This window comes from Macrobrachium nipponense, chromosome 18 (assembly GCF_015104395.2).
Source record: "Macrobrachium nipponense isolate FS-2020 chromosome 18, ASM1510439v2, whole genome shotgun sequence".
In the NCBI taxonomy this organism is placed as follows: domain Eukaryota; kingdom Metazoa; phylum Arthropoda; class Malacostraca; order Decapoda; family Palaemonidae; genus Macrobrachium; species Macrobrachium nipponense.
This window is the reverse complement of record NC_087211.1, coordinates 87,301,033-87,320,505: the sequence shown is the minus strand read 5'-3', so window position 1 is coordinate 87,320,505 and position 19,473 is coordinate 87,301,033. Positions and strand designations below refer to the sequence as shown.

The 19,473-nt window shown below is 39.0% G+C and overlaps 1 protein-coding gene across 3 annotated transcripts in view; it reads left to right on the top strand.

Moving 5' to 3' along the window:
• LOC135197315 (protein Skeletor, isoforms B/C-like) overlaps positions 1-16,854 on the top strand; it is a 149,545-nt gene extending 132,691 nt beyond the window's left edge. Inside the window, exons 6-14 of one of the 3 annotated variants that reach the window (XM_064224456.1) lie at positions 1,779-2,038; positions 6,732-6,831; positions 8,683-8,867; positions 9,126-9,321; positions 9,433-9,678; positions 9,816-10,009; positions 10,237-10,461; positions 10,876-10,987; positions 16,736-16,854. In XM_064224456.1, the coding sequence (XP_064080526.1) occupies positions 1,779-2,038; positions 6,732-6,831; positions 8,683-8,867; positions 9,126-9,321; positions 9,433-9,678; positions 9,816-10,009; positions 10,237-10,461; positions 10,876-10,987; positions 16,736-16,839 (1,622 nt within the window). In that variant the 3' untranslated portion in view covers positions 16,840-16,854. Of the gene's footprint in view, positions 1-1,778; positions 2,039-6,731; positions 6,832-8,682; positions 8,868-9,125; positions 9,322-9,432; positions 9,679-9,815; positions 10,010-10,236; positions 10,462-10,875; positions 10,988-13,128; positions 13,231-14,857; positions 16,159-16,735 lie in introns of those variants that run through there. The other 2 variants (XM_064224454.1, XM_064224457.1) reach the window with 2 other exon arrangements.
• Positions 16,855-19,473: the final 2,619 nt, after the last annotated feature.

Sequence of the window (19,473 nt, the reverse complement as noted above, 5' to 3'; positions counted from 1 at the left end):
AATGTATTAATGAATTGTTTTTTGGAATCTCTGAAAGATATTGTATCAGTATATTGACAGAAATGGAACGGTAACGGTTTATATGATTTTTGTAACGATGTATCTATATAACGTACTGTTTTTCACCGTAAATTTATCCTAAATATGTAAGGAATTTTGCGTAAAACAGGAAAACAAAAAAGCATATTAGTTCTGGATTCTTCGTAGTATTACGCAAGGATGTAATGTCGTCACGTTGAAACCGGAAACTCAATGAGGTAATGAGGGCAACAGGAGGGAGAGTGCAAATCATTCTTTTGGTAATTCGAAACTGTACCATCTCGGGTAACGTAAAAATCCACGTAATGGTATCGAATTTCATTGATGTCAGTCAGCCATCTCCTCGACTGGGTCTGGGATTTACAAATATTAAGAAAATTAGGAAAATGGTCTTCTCTCTCGCTTCGAAATAATTCCCAGTATCAGTGTTATGTCCTAAGTCTTTGAAATCCTGTTTTTCAATTTTTTTTAACTGCTTTCTAGAATGCAGCTTCTTGGTCTCTATAATATCCGGAGATTTACGTTGCTGGGAATTTTCATCAAGATGCATTTTCTGGATTTCCAATGTGTGTTAATATTTTCTTTAACAATCACGTGGTATTTTATTTTGTGAAATGTTCATTTCGTTTGGGATCATGTTTATATGTGTGAGTTTTTAGCATTTTGTACGTATACAGTAAAAAAAAATAGCTTAGATGTATCCAATAACCCTATCTAGGAAAAGTGTTAGACTGCGCCAGTGACGTCAGTGCAGCCGCTTTAAGAGAAAATAATTTGTCGCTTACAAAAGGAAAGTAATGAGTTTCCTAAACACAAAGAAACTCGTTCAACATCCTGATATATATTAGCCAAGGCTGTGAAACAAGTTCCCTTTGAAATACACTGCAGTTTGCGTCAAGAATGGGTGTTGGGATCCTTCCTTCAATTTATGTAGGAAAAAAAAAAAGCATGAATTGCGTGAAACGAAATTGGTAACTATTAGTTTTTTTAAGCAGCTTTCATCATTCAGGTTGCGAGTAACTAGAAGCCAAAGATAAATTACACACACACACACACACACAGTCCGGTGGATCTCGGGTCTCTGGGTGACCCATACCTCCACGTTCCCCCCTGTTGATTGAGTACTGCATCTCTCCAGTTATTCCCAGGATCATCCTCCTCTCCAGTCCTCTTCGACCCCTGAATTATCTTTCCATCTCATCCTCTGCCTCCCCTCCGGTCTTCTCTCTTCTATTGATCCCTCCATTCTGCCTTCTTCCCTTCTAACCACCAAGGATAAACATTCAGCGAAATTTAAATCACTGGCTGATCTTGTGTAAACATTTCCAACGCGATATTCTACGAGCGATGGAAGTGAATGTGATGAGTAATAAAAGGTGTTTTAAGGAATGAATTTTACTGTAATATTAGCGTTGTTCCTTATTAAACATGGTTAGTAGATAGGTTTTAGATTAAATTGGCTTTGCGTCAGTGTACTAGACATATGATTTAGTGCGGCCTGTGCAGTAAGGCGTTCTAAGGAATTAAAGATGCCAGCTGTGGACCTTTGGAGTGATCCAACCGACTATGACGATTCTATAATAGTAGCCAATGTGGATGAATTTTTAAATATTCGTGTTTACTGCAGCGGAAGTTTTTCTTTCCTTTATTTATTTTTTTTTAATTTTTCTACATAATTATAATTAGAGCTTTCAACAAGATGTAGCCATTACTCCACTCATTACAATTCGCATTCACAGACGGTCACTTCTGGGTCGGCAAGGGCACCGCACCTGGACCTAAGGGAACAGTGGTACCTGACGAAAACGGATCAGAGGAGCCCTTGAAGCGCTACTCGAGCAAGACCATCGTCATCACCCTCCCAGGAGACCTGACAGTCTTCGACATCGACTTCCTCAGCGTCTGGTGCAAGGCCTTCTCCGCCAACTTCGGCCACGTCCGTATTCCCAAGAGCCTCAACGTTCCTCCCTCTCTCAAGATGTTGGGCGTAGCTCCACAGGTAAGTTGAAGCTCTGCGTTTTGATGTCAGTTGTTAGACGTTTGATTACCAAGGTACTTCTTCGTCGAGGATTTGGGCCTCTGGAACGTCTCAAGGTTTCTGTCCCGATGATGGAAACTTTTATTCGTTATGTTGTCCTCCCCTTGATCCTCTTGCATAAAACTGAGACGACTGTCTACAATACTTACACTTGAAACATCTGTCCTATCTTACATCTCTTACCATCTCTATAGGACTTTTAATTTTTTACTTAAAACAGCTGTTCTTTTATATACGATCTTTAATTAATTACTAACTTGACCTTTTCGATGCTTTTAAAGCTCCGTAACACACACATCTACATCTACAAAACAGTTATTTGACTGCTTCAACGCACACGTATTTTAGATTGAAAAATCATCTTTGGTCCTGACTGCCATCACAATTATGTTACCATAAAATATGGTAAGTTTCGTGAACAGAGTTTGCTGATAACTTGATTACTCTTCTTGTGCTGTACTATCATTCCATACTTTAGCTCGTCTGTAGATTGTCAGTAATCACAATCAGAACCACAGTGCATATATAGCTCTAGCGTATCTTTGCATGGAACACTTGATAAATGCAAATCTTGCACTTTCTTGTGACACCCTTTGAATATCGTTTCTTGACTGAACTAAGTCTTAGTGTTACTGTTGAATTGAAAGGCATATTTCCTAGCCTATAATCATGCACTGTTTGTAGTTTCTGAGAAAGTTTTTACAGAAGAATTGGTTATGTCAATTATTGCACGCTGTAGATGATCTGTGTTGTATTGGATACGTAATTACTCTAGTTCATTTCTGAATTAGTTCTTGATGCAAAGTTCTAAGTTTGGTGCACAAAAAAGCTTAGTAGTAGTGACTTAGCCATTTCTTCCCACCAAAGATTCTTGGATCTCTTCTTAGTTCTGTAAATATTTCTCTTTTTTTATAGTCTTGACTTTCCTTAGCGTTCCTTAGTTGTAAATAGCAACTTTTATTGCCTCCATACTTAACCCTGTTCTGTTTCCTCCTTCCCTATTTTCAGTCCCAAGGCTATTCGTACCGACCTCCTTCTTCTGGTCGCTCTGCCCTCTCCTACGAACCACCCAAGACCACTTCCAGACCCTCTTACTCTCCCCCAGCTGGACCACCTACCACCACCCCTAGACCTTTTCCTAGACAATCCCACCCACCTCCGCCCCCACCTTCTCCCTTTGGCAGTTCTGGTTTCCCATTCCCTCGTGCTACCACCACCACCAGGAGGCCACCTTACGAACCCCCCGTTACTACTACTCGTAGACCCTTTTACAACCCCCCAACGACCACGCGTCCACCTCCTCCTCCTCCACCATTTCCCCGCCAGACCTCCCCACGCCCCTTTAAGAGACCGTCCCACTTCGACTCAGACGAGTCCAGAGAAGAGTCGAGGAGCCAGAGCAGAGGATTCGGGGGCCACTTCAACGTGCAGCAGTCAAGTTTCCCCCCCAAAAGCTCGAACTCAGGCCGGCCGAGCCATCACTTCCAGTCTCAGGAGAGCAGCAGTTCCTCCCGTGGACATTTTGGCAGTAGTGCCAGTAGGCACCGCGATGATGATGATGATGATGATAGTGAAGAAGACAGGCCAAGGGGTGGATTCCCCCCGTCCTCCTCCTCCCACAGATTCGGGTCTCCCTCCTCCTCCTCTTCCTCCTCCTCTTCCTCCTCCAAGTCCCCCTCGAACTCGAAAAGCTTCAGCAGCTTCCACTTCAGTTCAGGAGGCTCCACCTCCTCCTTCAACCTCTATGGCTAAAATGAACTGTCAGAATCACACGCATGTACGCACAAATACGTACACACACACGCACAACACAGCATACTGTGTTTATTCATCATTCATTCGCGTACACAAATTTATTAACAAAATTCCCCTGATTCAAGTTGCATTAGAGCTGCAAGTTATCTTGCAAGCAAGCTATTCCATTTTTACAAATGAGTTGCCTTCCAGCTGCAGGTTACTTTGCATGCAAGCTACTGAATACTTGCTTCTATATCTGGTCTATTTTTCTTCCAGAAATAGAAATATTGACACACAATCTAATTCTGTTTCATTGTGACTTAAAACGATAAGTGATTCAGCTTACTTTGGACGCATGCAAGATTTTCCCCTCATGCATAATGTAAATTAAAACATACTAAAATCTATGGTCAGATAGATCCTTGTTTCGCCAACGAAAATTAAAGTATGCTTTATTTTATTCGAAATTATTTTCTGTGCTGTTTAACACGCACATTATTTATTTTTTACGTTTCCATTCTAATTAATAAGTCATAACTATCCCATCCTCAAATTCGTGTATCTTTAATTCAACGAGAAACACATTTTTCAGACCTTTTTAAGCTCTTCCACAGACTTGTCCCACCCCCATAACAACAACACTAACATCAACAACAAAGAAGTTTGTAGGCTTACTCCCCGAGTAAGCGAGGAAGTTTTTCTTAGCATCACTCGTTAGGGAAGGGCTACACACACAGTATGCACTATTTAATTGTAATTTATTTGCGCTATTTATTGCTAATTTATTAATCCTTATTTATTCCAGTGTATTAGACGTGGAGTTAGATTTAGTCTCTGGCTATTAACCGTGTCATTTCCTTTTGCCTTTCCTCAGTATTGCTCTCAGGAAAGCTAAAATAAATCACTTTCCTCAGTATTGCTTTCAGGAAAGCTAAAATAAATCACTTTCCTCAGTATTGCTTTCAGGAAAGCTAAAATAAATCACTTTCCTCAGTACTGCTTTCAGGAAAGCTAAAATAAATCACTTTCCTCAGTATTGCTTTCAGGAAAGCTAAAATAAATCACATTCCTCAGTATTGCTTTCAGGAAAGCTAAAATCAATCCTTCCTTTTTCTGAAACCAATTTCACCCTTTCTCAAATACCTGAATGGCAGGTAAAGATGTCTTCTTCCTCCTCAGTTGTCCTTGTGAGCGATGCATTCCAAAACGATCGTTTGTCTCGTGTTAAAAATGTTAATGTTAATCGACTTTTGAAAAAGAAAAATTATAATTTAAAAAAAAAATCAACACTTGTAAAACTCTCGGTAGTTTTCGAATAAAACTTTGATACATCTTCCTACTTCCTTTGATCATTCTTCCTTTCCAGTGTGTGTGTTGTTTTTTTTTTAATTGTACCATTTTCAAAATGCTGCTATTTACAGGGTAAGTGATTTACACATCTTTCTTTGAAGTTGATTAATTATTGTGGTATGGCTGTGATGCTCGTTTACTTTATTAGTGTGATCTGTGTTTTGTCAAGTCGATCTTATGAACTATTCAAGTTTTTTTGTTTTTTTTTTCTAGGTTTTTTTTTTTAGGGTTGTGGGGACCTGTAGAGAGAATGTCCTGTATAGCTGGAATATATATATATATATATATATATATATATATATATATATATATATATATATATATATATATATAACATGTATACTATATATATATATATATTATCATATCGTAAGGGACTAAACTACCTTCATTAGAATTCATTTGACGTAGCATCGGAGTTTCCCAACCTTTCAATTAAAAAACTTTTAACTCTAGTAGAGGCAATATTGCAGAAGGCTGCCAGACCGTAGAGAAAAAAAAATCCATCCAACAATTCACTCCAGTTAGATGGCTTTCGTAGTCACGTGACCCTCCCATGTGATGTGAATTCCGTATGTATTTGGGGAGGAGAGAGAGAGAGAGAGAGAGAGAGAGAGAGAGAGAGAGAGAGAGAGAGAGAGTACTTTAATAAGTTGCTTCCCTATTTTCGAAAACTAAGTTTTGAAATTGGATTAGCTTGAAGGGGCTTCCCATCCATAGACTCTTCCTGAAGGTCACGTGTCCCGGTGCTTTGGATGTGTGTGTGTGTGCGCGTGCGTATGTGTGTGTATGTGTTGGGGGCTTTTAGGACGGCTGGTTGTGGTGGAAGTGTTGACTGCAAATTCGGGTTTTGCTTAATGCTTTTAAAATTGCATGAAAATTTTAGTCCTAAAATAATATACGAACAGTGTCTTAAAAGTCTTAGAATCTTAACAAAGCTTAAGAGTTCAACGACAAATGTGCATGGTATATATACAAGCCAGATCGGAGACGATTTATTCAGTGCCACACCTCGATTGGGCATTGGATAATAACTGTATAGTTTTGAGTGTATCCGTCTTATGAGTTATTAATGAATACTGCACTTATTTACTCCCTGTTTTGTTTCTTTCCAAACTGGATTCATTCATTCATAACCGCTGTATACTCGTATAGTTTTTAAAGTACCTCCATTCCTAAGAACTTAAATACGTAACTGGTTTTTTTATAATATGAAGTAGTAAATATATATCAGAATGTTACATATTATTTTATGCATTGTTGCAAATGAATTTTGCTAGGACTGCAATAAATCCATTTTAACGTTCGGTTCAGTATATAAATTTGAATTAGAAATTAGACATTAGAAATGTCTAAAACCACATTTTAATTAAGCCACAGTATTTCACTTGAGATCCACTTGGCACTTTGGGAATGTTTGTGTGTTTGTGTTTGTGTGTATATATACATCGGGATGTTCATGCCCAGTTGCTTATTGTAGCGTATTACTATTAAGTGAATCATCAGTATAATATTACTTTATTACTTTCCATCTGCGAGAAAAGCTAAGATTTCCTATCCTTTGCAGACCAAACTGAACTGCGAAGTCCTGTGGGACGACTTGGCCTTCGAGGTGAGGTGGGCCGTTGCAGGGGAATCCATTGTTATGCAGCTGGTTGGCAGAATCAGTAAGTTTACACTTTCACTTCAATGTCAATTGCTGGGTGTAAGAGAGTCTATTTCCCATTACCAAGTTACCCCAATCCTCTCTGGCTCCTCGTTGGACGAGTGGGTTACGTGCTCGCCTACCAATTTTGGTAGTCCCGAGTTCGATTCCCCGCCCTGCCAATGTGGAATCAGAGGAATTTGTTTCTGGTGATTAGAAATTCATTTATCGATATAATGTGGTTCGGTTCCCACAATAAGCTGTAGGTCCCGCTGCTAGGTAACCAATTGGTTCCTAGCCACGTAAAACTACCTAATCCTTTGGGCCAGCCCTTGGAGAGTTGTTAATCAGCTCAGTGATCTGGTGAAACAGATATACTTAACGATATTGTCTGAAAATTTACAGCTGGCTGGCAGAGTAGGAAAGTTTCTGTATCATCTGTTGGTTGCTGAAAATGATTAAAAAAGCCAGTAAGTAAGTCATTGTCTAATAAAAATTTGCAATAAGGCACAGTCTCACCATTGTATCATACTGGTCCGCTGGTTTAGTGGTTAGTGTTATGGAAAGCCACTCGGATGTCTGGGGTTCACGTCTCCCCAAGGCGATGAAAAATCGCTCGCTCTGCATCATGATCAGTCACTGCTGCAGTGTTGAGTCTCCGGTGGGAGGTTAAAACAAAGATTCTTTGGAAGCTTGAATTTCAAGTCAGTGGGCCTTGTTTGCTTGTTTCATGTGAATAGATTTCATCTATTGAATTAATAAACTCTAAGATGACATTTGACCCCCTGCAGCCTTTACGTTTAACTTACACGCATATAGAATACTGCAAGGCTACAGTAGCCGATTGCCTATGTTGCTTTAAGCATTTATTTTAGAAGCCAGAAGACAAATGAATGAAGAATTTGACCGATTATGAATTATTCTAATTTTTGACTTAACCAAACAAACAGTTCAAGTTTCTGTATTTTCATAATACAGCAACAATGCTCTAAAAATGGGGACAGGGATGGATAGGAAAGTAACACGTCTGAGGTCTGTAATTATTTTGTTTCTAAGTGCAGTTCAACTATCACAACGAATGAAAAAGGTGGGTTAAGGAACAATGTATTTTGGGGTCTAAAATTGGTGTGCTGATAAAGAAATTTTTAAAACAAACCTCAAATTTTGAATATCTTGATGCTAAAAATACCCTCAGCCTCTCAAAGGGTACGACGGTTATGACGTAACGAAGAAAATCCGTTGAGTAAGCAGTTCCAATATCCCAAAACCACCTCTCCCCTATCCAAGGAAGCGCCCCCCCCCCCCCATCCCTTAGCCAGCCTCCAAAAACGTTTTACGGCCACGCGAAGGCCGGATGAAGTCGCAGCGTAGACCAAATGATAGCCTTTGTTTGCACGATAGATTTGTTTGCAACTGCAGTGTATGGACGCCTCAAAATGCGTTCTTGCAGCGGAAATAACCAAGTTGAGTTTGACGGGTTCAGAGGACATTAGAAAAAAAAGAGGATGACAATGGATTTACTTTTTTTAAAAGTAAAAGTTAATGTTCCGTATTCCAAAGTAAGAAAAATATATAATTATCTTATTATTTCTCTCATGTTTTGGTTATTTGTGATGTAACTGAAGTATCAAGAAGCCCCGTTTATTTGACGTTAAGACAGACTGAGTTTTGATTTCATCTGGCTGATCAAGTTTGCCACACAATGAACATTGTAGTGTTGAACTGAATAATAATGTCAGGAATACGAACAATCTTGACATATTTTACAGAGAAATTCAACAATATGTCCCGCAAATTTGTACATTGCTGAGTAACCGGAAAAATACTGTTTCAATACATTTCAGAAAAAAATCCACTTTTCTTTTTTTTTTAGCTGATGGACAGTACATGGCCTTTGGACCCTCCGGAGCAATTAGTCGGTCGGTTATGATTGGCGGAGACGTCGTGGTAGCATGGCTGGACCAGGCCACGGGTCGTGGGGAGGCCAAGGACTACGCCCTCACTGCCAAAGCTCAGTGCCAAGGAGGAAGAGGGGCGTGCCCTGATGACAAGGTTCAGGTAAGATTCCATGACTATGACTACGTCAATGCACTGCAATTTGTCTCGAGTTTAGTTTCCAACATGAGAGGTATCCCTTTTTCACTTAGCAGTAACTTGTAGTGTCTAAAATTTATTGACGCATGTGTTTTTGTCATTTTTACTAAGCAGTAATTTGGAATTTTATTCAGTGATTTGTACTTTTTCAAGTATTCGAATTAAGGTTATCCCACTTACTTTACATTGTAGTTGTACCTTCGCACGTTCTGTACCTAACAGGGTAGCAACAACAACGTGAGGCTATTGAATGCAGCCTTGATCAACGATTTCACAATGCTGACATTCCAACGTCCTCTGAGGGGCGTTGACGCATCAGATGTCGGAATCCTCACCAACGGGTCTCAGGCTGTCATTTGGGCTATAGGCCCCGTTAACTCTCAAGGAGACACGTCTTATCACACTCTGAGATCAAGAGGTTAGTTTGAAGGGCCTTTTCTTGGGTAAGAATACTGTAATGGTAGGTAATATAAGTGTGGTCCCTGTCTTTACCTTATAATCTACATCGTCCATAATTAAATGACCTTAGGTGACATGTTTGTGGACTTCGGCCGAACCCCACGTTGGAATTGTCCTCTGCCAGAAGAACAGGGAAGCAATACTGGTGGACCAGGACCAGTTGCTCAGAGCAGTGGTCCTAGTGCGCCTCCTACTGCAAAGCCTGCCAGCAATCCCTGGTTCATCCCACCAATCCCATGCTATGAACCAGAAGATGGCGTGTTCTATGCCCAGATTGGACCTACTGGAGGTGACAATGGATACAACTCTATCACAGGTACTTCATCTGAATTATTGTTGTAGAAATACTGGTCTCAAGTTCTTGTTTGGAAATGGAAAATAGGAGATTTTGAAAGTTTTGATTGCTGTTGTAACCGGGAGAAATCCATTGAATTTTTATTTTAAAACTTCCAGGACATGTTGGCTGGGGTATCGCTTGGTACATCAATGGTCTGTTGATTCCCGAGATCAATGTGGTGAGGGGCAAGACCTACACCTTTGTTATCGAGGGAGGCTTCGACCCAGAGCATCCTGCACGTTACCACCCCTTCTACATCACTGACGATCGTGAGGGCGGATATGAATTCAAGACTCCAGCTGAACGCAGTGTAAGGATTCTTGAAATAACTGGATAAGACATTCCTTCATTTGTTCCCAGTTACTGAGTAGTATCCCTTTGGCCTAATACTGCACAACAATATACTAAAGATATTAACTAGAATTCAGATAATTTATATTTACAGTGAGGGCACTAGTCTTCACAGTTTACTGGCTTTCAAGAATCTTACACCACCCGCTTGATGAGAAAAACTAAACGATCTTATCCCCCTTCCAGAGGATCAGAGTATTTGCCGGTGTTGGTCAAGACAGAGATGGCTCTCCAGTTCCCACGGCATATGGTCGCCTTTGCGAATGGGTTGAAGATCCAAACCAGCCTTCAGGAGCTTTTGAATCCTTCGGGGCCTACCAAAGAACGCTTCAGCTTAACTGTCAAGAAGGACAACCTGGAATCTTGCAATGGACTCCAGATTCAAATACTCCTGATACTGTTTTCTACCAGGTAGATTAATCTTGGCCGTTTTTCTGCCTTCCATGGGTCGTACATAGTCTTTCTTAAGTTTTCATATCATAGAAAATTATATATATTTGTAAGTATTATAGCTTCATCTTTTGAATTCCAAACCCCCCTCCCCTTGTCCCATAATGAAACTTCAACTTAATTCCATATCGGCCCGAGATTGTCATTTAACTAGACTTCTACCGCAGTGGTGGAAGTCACGTAAAGCCGTTGGTCCCGTTGCTGAATAGCCACTGGTTCCATGCAACGTAAAAACCCCATTCAAACAAACAAACAAACAAATCTATCGCAGTGGTCTTAGCACTGATTGCCCAGCACTCTTCACAAGGGAAATCCAGAGCCTCAGTTTTGTTAATTTACATATACTTTATTATTAGTTCATTTTTCTCGTTCCAGTGCTACACTCACCGCTTCCTCGGATGGAAAATAAACGTTGTGGATCAGTGCAATGAACAAATAGCTGCCGGAAGTGAAAACAGACCTACTGTCGTTTCAGCACCGGATCCAGGTACGCAGTCAAAGTAAAAATTCCGAGTATTCGGAGGCGGTGTCACCACGTCATTTAAAAGTTATATTTTTGTATTATCATATATTAGGTTTTACTTAGTATACAAATATGCACCATTATGCATTTTGGAACTTTTTTTCGAGTTGGATATTTCTTGATTACATTTTTGTTAGCACATTTTAATGTGAGAATTGCTGTTGATGCAAATTCAGAGGGAAGAATTAACTGTACATAAGATGTAAAAGATTGCATTTTCAAATAATTCCCAAATCACATTCAGAAGTTAATATACTGACAGTTTTACAGACATAAAAATCATTAAATTTTATTTTCATTATGAATTCATTTACACAAACTCTCCAGAATACTTTTGAAAAACTGGCACAGATTTTAGACGCTCTACTTTTATTATAAAAGTTGATCATAGAACCTTCCTTTTGTGTAGAATACTGTAAGAAGATGGTAAGTTAGTTTACATGAATTTTTTAATGTTTTAATTTCTGTACTGAACTACTTTTATTTGATCTTTGAGTCATTTATTCCACATTTCTTAGAAGCCTGTCTTTTCAGTGTTCAACTTGTAACAACTTTATGATACTTAATAGATCTACAGCAGTATTACCTCAATGATTACCTTTAATCTCCATTGTTTTTGTTTTTTTACATAAGCATATTCTTAATATCCTTTGTCTTGATTATTCTATTGATGTACGTTCAATGTCCTTGCACCCCCAGTTCCTCTACCATTCATGTATTTATTTTCATTGTCGGTCTGTCTACAGTTGTTATTGTCCTAGTCTTAATCTATCCTTTTTTTGTATTTTTTACATAGAAATTCTCCCTCTGTGCTTCCATTGGTGTTTTGTTAAAGATTTTTAAAAAGAAATGTAGGGTGATGGTTAGCCCTGTTAATCCACTTGGTTTTATTCCTTAACCTTTTGTCCTTTGACCTGGTAACAGAGCATTCCACTCTCAAGAACACACAAAGAAGGTAAATGGTGTTTTATGACTGGTACTCGATGGTGGATGAGATCACTTTACTAATTAGAATGGTTCGACATAGCTAATCTCTGCCAACAAAGCTGACTGCAAGCTCAGATGCGTGGTTTTTAGCAGCACCAGGTTTTATTTTCCTTACATGTTGAGCTTTTCATTAGTCTTGGGCTTTATTCATAACTTCCAGTAGCAATAATTCTAGAACCTAAAATGTAATATGAATTTGAGCTTTGATTATGGTGGCTTACTAAACATTTGAACAAGATCTCGTTAAGAGTAGCCCATTGAAGACTACTGGATGTCTCAAACTCTCAGGAAATCCCCTGTTAAACAGCACTGCGAAGATTTCTGTCGAAGCGTTGAAGTACTCTACAGTTACTAGACCTAAGGTGACTTATGAAATTTTCCTGCATGACGTGATTGGTTATGTACACACTTGACTTGATTGAAATCCTTCAGACTCTCGTGACATTCTTTCCCTAATTTTCCCATGGACTTGGTGACTTGCATGACTCGGAAAGGGTAATGTTCCAGCAGCTCATTCCTAACTGAAAGTGAATTTCAGTGCTTTTTTAAGAGTAAGTGACAGATTCTTGATGAAATACCCTGTCGTGGAAGTGGCTGACCTGACATGCACACAAACACAGATGTTCGTACTTCCCCCTGCCTGTCCCCCCCAAATTCAGTCCTAGAGTGAGCTATTGTAAGTATTATTTGAGTCTCTTAATGAAGTTGGTGTAGCCCTTTTTTCTGATACTTTAAAGGAAAGCTATATAATTTCATAGACTGAGTATTTGCTGTTCAATAAGGTAAATTACTTTGATATTAGAAACCATGGAAACATATTAAAGATTATATGAGCCACTTGGAATTATCCAGCTATTTGTATTACAGACTATGCTTATTATGACGACTACTATGACGTACAAGCGCCAGAAGACACGCGAGCACAAGGTTCCCTTCAGCATGAAACAAATATACGAAATGACTTTAATAGCATCCCAGCCATTGGGAAACCTAAGAGGAGACCACAAACGCGACCTTCTAGACCTGATGAACAACAATTCCCTGACCATTTTAGTTTCCCAGACTTCCCTTATGACTTCCCGTCGGGATTTGAGCCTTTTCCCTTTGACTCTGAACAGTCGCGTTTTGATGGAGCTCCACTCCTTAGACCAAGTAAATCCAGCATTAAGTCCTCAAACCCACCACCGCTTGGAGCTCCAGGGTTCACCTTTCCAAAATTACCAAGTCTAAAGAATCCAACCAGCATAGTCGATGCTAATGCATTTGCTAAACTTGGCAACAGAACCGACTCTCCTGATCATTCAGAACCTTTCGGTGATTTTGATTTTGATGCAGCAGTGGATATTCCAACAAGACCCATGAATAATCGGTACCCTTTGAAGCCAGAAATTAACACTGAAACAGATGTACCTGACAGACCTATTAGCAACCAGTACCCTTTGAAACATACTAGTACCAGCAGCACTGAAAAACCAACCAGAGCAAACACTCCCAAGTTTAAACCACCAACAAGGTCAAGTGTTCCTAGTACTCCATTGTCGTCCACCACAACTGCAATAAGTCCTTCAAGAACAACAACAACAACAACCACAACACCAACCACCACCAAACAGCCATCACCTAGGGCCACTTCAAAGCCACAGATTACACTCAAGGGAACTACAGGTACAACTAAAGCACCCTTCCACCAGTTGACCCAGTCATTCAAGTATTCTTCTTTCCAAACAACACCTTCCCAACTACCAACCCAGTCCCTCAATTCGACGCCATTCCGCCAAACATTCCCCACTAAATCATCAGCAATATCAACATTTTCAACAAAACCAACTACTACTAGTCAACCAGTAACAGTCATAAGGCAAATTCCAACAAGACAACCTGTACCTTCAAGGAAAACTGAAAGTAAAGTTCATTCAACACACTCATCTTTCAATACAAAATCATCAGCGCTGAGAAACTCAAAAACACCAGTTACAGAACCAGATGTTATTACTGCTCCATCATTACCACGTCTTCCAGGCCAACTTTCTTCATTAGAAGAATCGCATTTAATCAGACAACCCCCCTCTCGTTACACTTCACCACGAGCTGAATCGCCAATAATAAGACAACCTTCTCGTTACACATCACCACTACCTAAATTCTCTGAACCTCCTAAAATTCAAAATATTGGTACTACCTTTGCACAAAACTTTGGTTTTGATCCAGAGTCTGTTGTATACGAGTCTGATTTTAGACCAATCAGGCAAAGGCAGCCGGGGCCTGCTTTGGCTTTTGAAGTATCATCATCAGACGTAAAACCTATTAGAATACCTCAGCCTCCGCGGCCACCACGATGGTCTGCTCAGAGACGTCCCGCTGGTCCTAGAACATCTGGGCCATTTGGGTTTTCACAGAGGATTATAAAGGTAAATGATGGTGACACTGATAAAAATACTAATGATTTTCATGATAGTCCAGAAGTAGCAGTTTTATTACCTGACACATTGGGCCCTATATTTCATCCATCTGTTGCCTTCAGTAAAAATGTAGAAAATAACCCCATTCCCCTACCTGTAGCAATGGGATCTATGGTGCCTTTATTGGGAGGTGGGGCTTCTAACGAACCTTTAAAGCCTAACAAAATGCAGCAGTTGCCTACCATGGAATACAGTAACTCCAACAAACAGACTGGTGTAGCAAGACCACCATCAGTGAGCGTTGGTCGTGTAGGATTGCCCCAAGGATCCCTAGGGATGTCCCCAGCTAAAAGACTTGTAACCTCACATGTTTCACTCCCTGATAATCATGCTGTACCAGTTCCACAATTGGTAGGCTTTCTCAAGCCACTATATAACTTTCCTGTAGAAAATGAAGACCTAACTGCAGCAGCATCAGCCCAAGTGTTTTCATCAGATGGTCGACCTCTACCTCCCGACAGCGTACCAGAAGCTCCCCGGTTGCCTACTAGACCTCGAAGACCATCTCATCAGATAACAAATCGTCCACAGGTTGTTCCGTTTAGAGGTCCGCTACCTCCACCAGTGCCATCACAAGTACCTAATCTGACACAGTTTAATCGTCAGAGACGCCCAGTCAGCAGGCCTACAACAGTCCCGCCACCTCCATTGGAAGAAGACTTCCTTAATCCTGGTAGACTTGCAACAGCAGGTAGTAACCAGCAACCCGCTGTAGTTGCACATGTAGAAGCTCCAGTGGTCGCTTCAGCACTTTTACCACATCAGCAATTAACAGCTGATGTTGGAAAGAATGAAGTGGTCACTATCAACCAAGAGCATCCATCGACAGCCGAAGCGTACGCACCAGCAAGATCAGCCATCACACACAGACCCAGTCCAGCAGAAATGTCTACGAACAACAACATAACTCGGATTAATATACTGAAGGATGTGTGGACTATCCTCACCATGGAGGACCCTGACCTGAAGCCAAAACATCCGAGAGATGATGCTCACCCAGATCATGATCATGACCACGACCATCTTGGCAGAGACGAGAGAAAGAAGAGAGACACAAGGGATGTCAAGTCAGCTGGAAGTGTAACGAAGTCTTCTATCTCTTGTCTCATTATTCTCATGACCCTTGCTTTAGGAAGGTGAAGTCTTTGATATTGGAGAGTTACTCAAAAACTAAATCCACTAGCTTTTGTAGCGTTGTTCATACATAGCCTTAACTGCAATTGTTAAACGTACTAAAAATTGTGTTGAAAGTTTTGGTACTGTAATGTGTGAATTAAATGCTTCCATACTCAGCAGTTTTGTCTTGTCTAGTGAGGTGTAATGCTTATATTAGTTATGAATTGCTGAAGTACATTACTGCAATGGTCTAAATACAGGTGAAGCCATTCATGTCATGACTTGATAATGTGTTTGTACAATGGGTAAGCGTTGGCTACAGTTCAAGTTTATGAATAAAACCCGTCAAAATGATGAAAGCTTAAACCACAGAATATGGTGAACTCCGTATTAATAGCTGGCAGTTGTGTGAGGGTTGTTACAGTATTTCATAAATGTATTGTGATAAGTGCTATGAACCAGTGTAAATACAATAAGATTTGAGCGTTTGTACAGATGAGAAAGAGCTGATAAGATTTGTCTAAAGACATAAAGTATGATTGTTTGTGTGTAACCTTTATGCCTGAATAATAAATGTTTTATAATGTTCCGCATTTTTTTATCAAGCCATACCTTAATACGTATATATTTGATGATATTTTAGTTTTAGCTGTGCATTCGTGGCGACATTCAGATATTGAATGCAACTTGCCAAATAGACATTTTATGAAGTTAATAATGAATAATTGCTGGTCAGTCCTCACCAAAGATATGCAGGTAATCTGGCTTAGGTCGGGACTTCAAATACTCAAGTTACTGCTAGTTAAGTTTACGAAAGTGGCTGAAATATTCGTTGTGGGCAGGTATTTTTTCAAGTTTTCGAAATGATTTCCAAAGCAGGTCGCAGGGTCTTTGACTAGGATGAAAATTCGTTTAGAGACCAACCAGATTTTGATAAAGGCTCGAAGGATTTGATCAATTCGGAGACCTATCGAACCATCTTCAGCATTCACAATCCATTCCAACTTCCTTTAGCAGTGTAGTTTTCTCAACCCCTTAAAGGTACTTGTATTTTAAATCAAAATAATATATCGAACGAACTTAAGTTATATCACGTGATTTGGTCGTGAAAATTCTTTCTAAAACTCTGATTAACTTCATTTTTTTACAGCATCAGAGAGGATCCCAGATTTTGGCGACATTGAAATACAGGCGGTCCCCGGGTTACGACGGGTCCGGCTTACGACGTTCCGAGGTTACGACGCTTTTTCTTAAATATTAATTGAAAAATCCGCCCTGGGTTACGACGCTTGTTCCGGTACGACGCTGACGCTTCCGACGCTCCGAGTTTACAACGCTTTTAAAAAACACAAACTATGATAAGAATCCTTTATAGTTTAGCACAGTTTCTCTCTCTCTCTCTCTCTCTCTCTCTCTCTCTCTCTCTCTGTATTTTCTGATGAAAATAATCACTAATTAGTGTATTTTGATGTTTATTTTCATGACTAAATACATTTCATAAAATATAAAATTAATCAGACTGCGATCATGAAGCCAACAAATACATATGTATTTTTTAGAATTCTTCTTCTGTTTTAATATTACATTACAATGTTTCATTATAGCTGTCAGTAACTCGGTATCTCCATAAAAATAATAATTCTCTCTCTCTCTCTCTCTCTCTCTCTCTCTACTACAAAGATGTATGTTTTTTTGTATGATAAAGAAATGATTTACTATTTTCAAATATTAATATTAATTTATACAGCAAAATAATATCAATTCAATAAAGAAAATACCATAGTGAATTAGATAAGAATTTTAGGCTTATATTTAAAAAATTATGGAAGAATGAAGGAAATCCCAGTCTTCTCTGTAACCTTTTCCTTGGATGCAGGTACTAAAACTGTCAGATATATCAAGTTCTGTGACAGCCCGAGGGGGAAGAGTTGGGGGAAGAGTTGGGGGAAGAGCTGCAGTGTTGCAATGACGTGGTCCTGAAATTTTTCCCCCCTCTCTCTCTCTCTCTCTCTCTCTCTCTCTCTCTCTCTCTCTCTCTCTCTCTCTCATTTACTGAGACTCGAGATTTTTTATGTACTTGTACTATTTGTTTTTAAATACTTTTCAAATAAAAATAAAATAATAATAATAATAATAAATAATAATAATAATAATAATAATAATAATAATTAACTGTAATTACAAAATTCATATGTGATAGTATTTTTAAAGAAATACAATACGTACTAATCTATCCATGTCACTTTTAATTAAGGTTAACTCTCTCTCTCTCTCTCTCTCTCTCTCTCTCTCTCTCTCTTTTTGCCACACAAGATAATAATGTGTCATTGTGGTAACTCAATCCCTCTCTTTCGCTGGAAGCTTATAAGTATTTTTTGAGAGAACAGAGAGAGATAAACACACTCTCTCTCTCTCTCTCTCTCTCTCTCTTTTACCGAGATGAAAGAATTTTTATGGTACTAGTATGTAAAATGTTTATTGATAATTTCAGTTATTTTAATAATAATAATAATAATAATAATAATAATAATAAAACTTTAATTACAAAATTCATAATGGTCGTATTTTAAAGAGATGAAAATGACCTTTCCATTTCACTTGTAAGGATAATTCCTCTTTCTTACTGAGATGAGAGAATTTTTATGGTAGATGCATGTGTTTATTATATTTTCAAATAATAATAATAATAATAATAATGATAATAATAATAATAATAGAAGTAGTAATAATACGATAACTAATTTCAAAAGAAAATTCTTCCCTTTGTCTTTTTCTGTATCAATTTCCCTAACTCAACTCGAGTGACACTCGGAGCTTAATGCCATACAATGGGCAACGAATTTAATGGTTTTTTTATGTAATTTCTCTCTCTCTCTCTCTCTCTCATCTCAATCTCCTCTCTCTCTCTCTCTCTCTCTTCTCTCTCTCCCTCCTCTTTTAACTGAGATGAGATCATTTTCATGGACATGTATGTAATAAGTTTATCATTAATATTTTCCAATAATAATACTTATTAACTGTAAGTACAAAATTCATATCTGAGTATTTTAAATACAATAATCATTCCATTTCTCTCTTTTAAATACTGTGAGGACAACTCTCTCTCTCTCTCTCTCTCTCTCTCTCTCTCTCTCTCTCTCTCTCTCCACAAGATACTTGTCATACATTTGGTGTTTCTATTTCTTCCTTTTATCTCTCTCGCTCTCAGCAAAAGAATTGATAGACAGACAAACATAATTACACAGTCCTCTCTTTCTCTCTTCTCTGGAGAAATATGTGTGTTTATGGGAGGGGGAAAAAGTTGCCTACAGACTCATTTCAATCTATTGAAACCGTAAGGAGTTATTTTTTCTCTCTCTCTCTCTCTCTCTCTCTCTCTCTCTCTCTCTCTCTCTCTTGTATTTTAATGAAAATATACAGTAATTTGTGAATACACAGTGTTGCACATGAAAAAAGTAAATTAGTGATAATTTTAGAGATAAGCCCTAAGAAAAATTGCAAATTAGTAGTGAAATTTTCCCTGTGGACATGTTTTCAAGAACGTCGTTCCGGCTTACGACGATTTTCTTAAGAACGGAACCCCCGTCGTAACCCGGGGACCGCCTGTAACTGTAAAAATAGAAATGGCCATTCGACAGTGTATCCTTGGGTCAGAGGCTAAATTCGTCTTCGTATCTTGCATTCAGCTCGTAATTCAGCTAATCCATACAAAGCCTAGAATTTTTAAGTTTTGCACCACTCAAACTTCAACATACTCCCAGTTTTTTAGGGTTTTCAGATAGACGCGCTTTTATTCTTAAATTGCTAAATTGACTATTGTAAAAGCCCCACAGTCCTTCCATGTGTGAGGGATACGCCCGTTGTAGGTTACTGTTTGAGACGGTAATA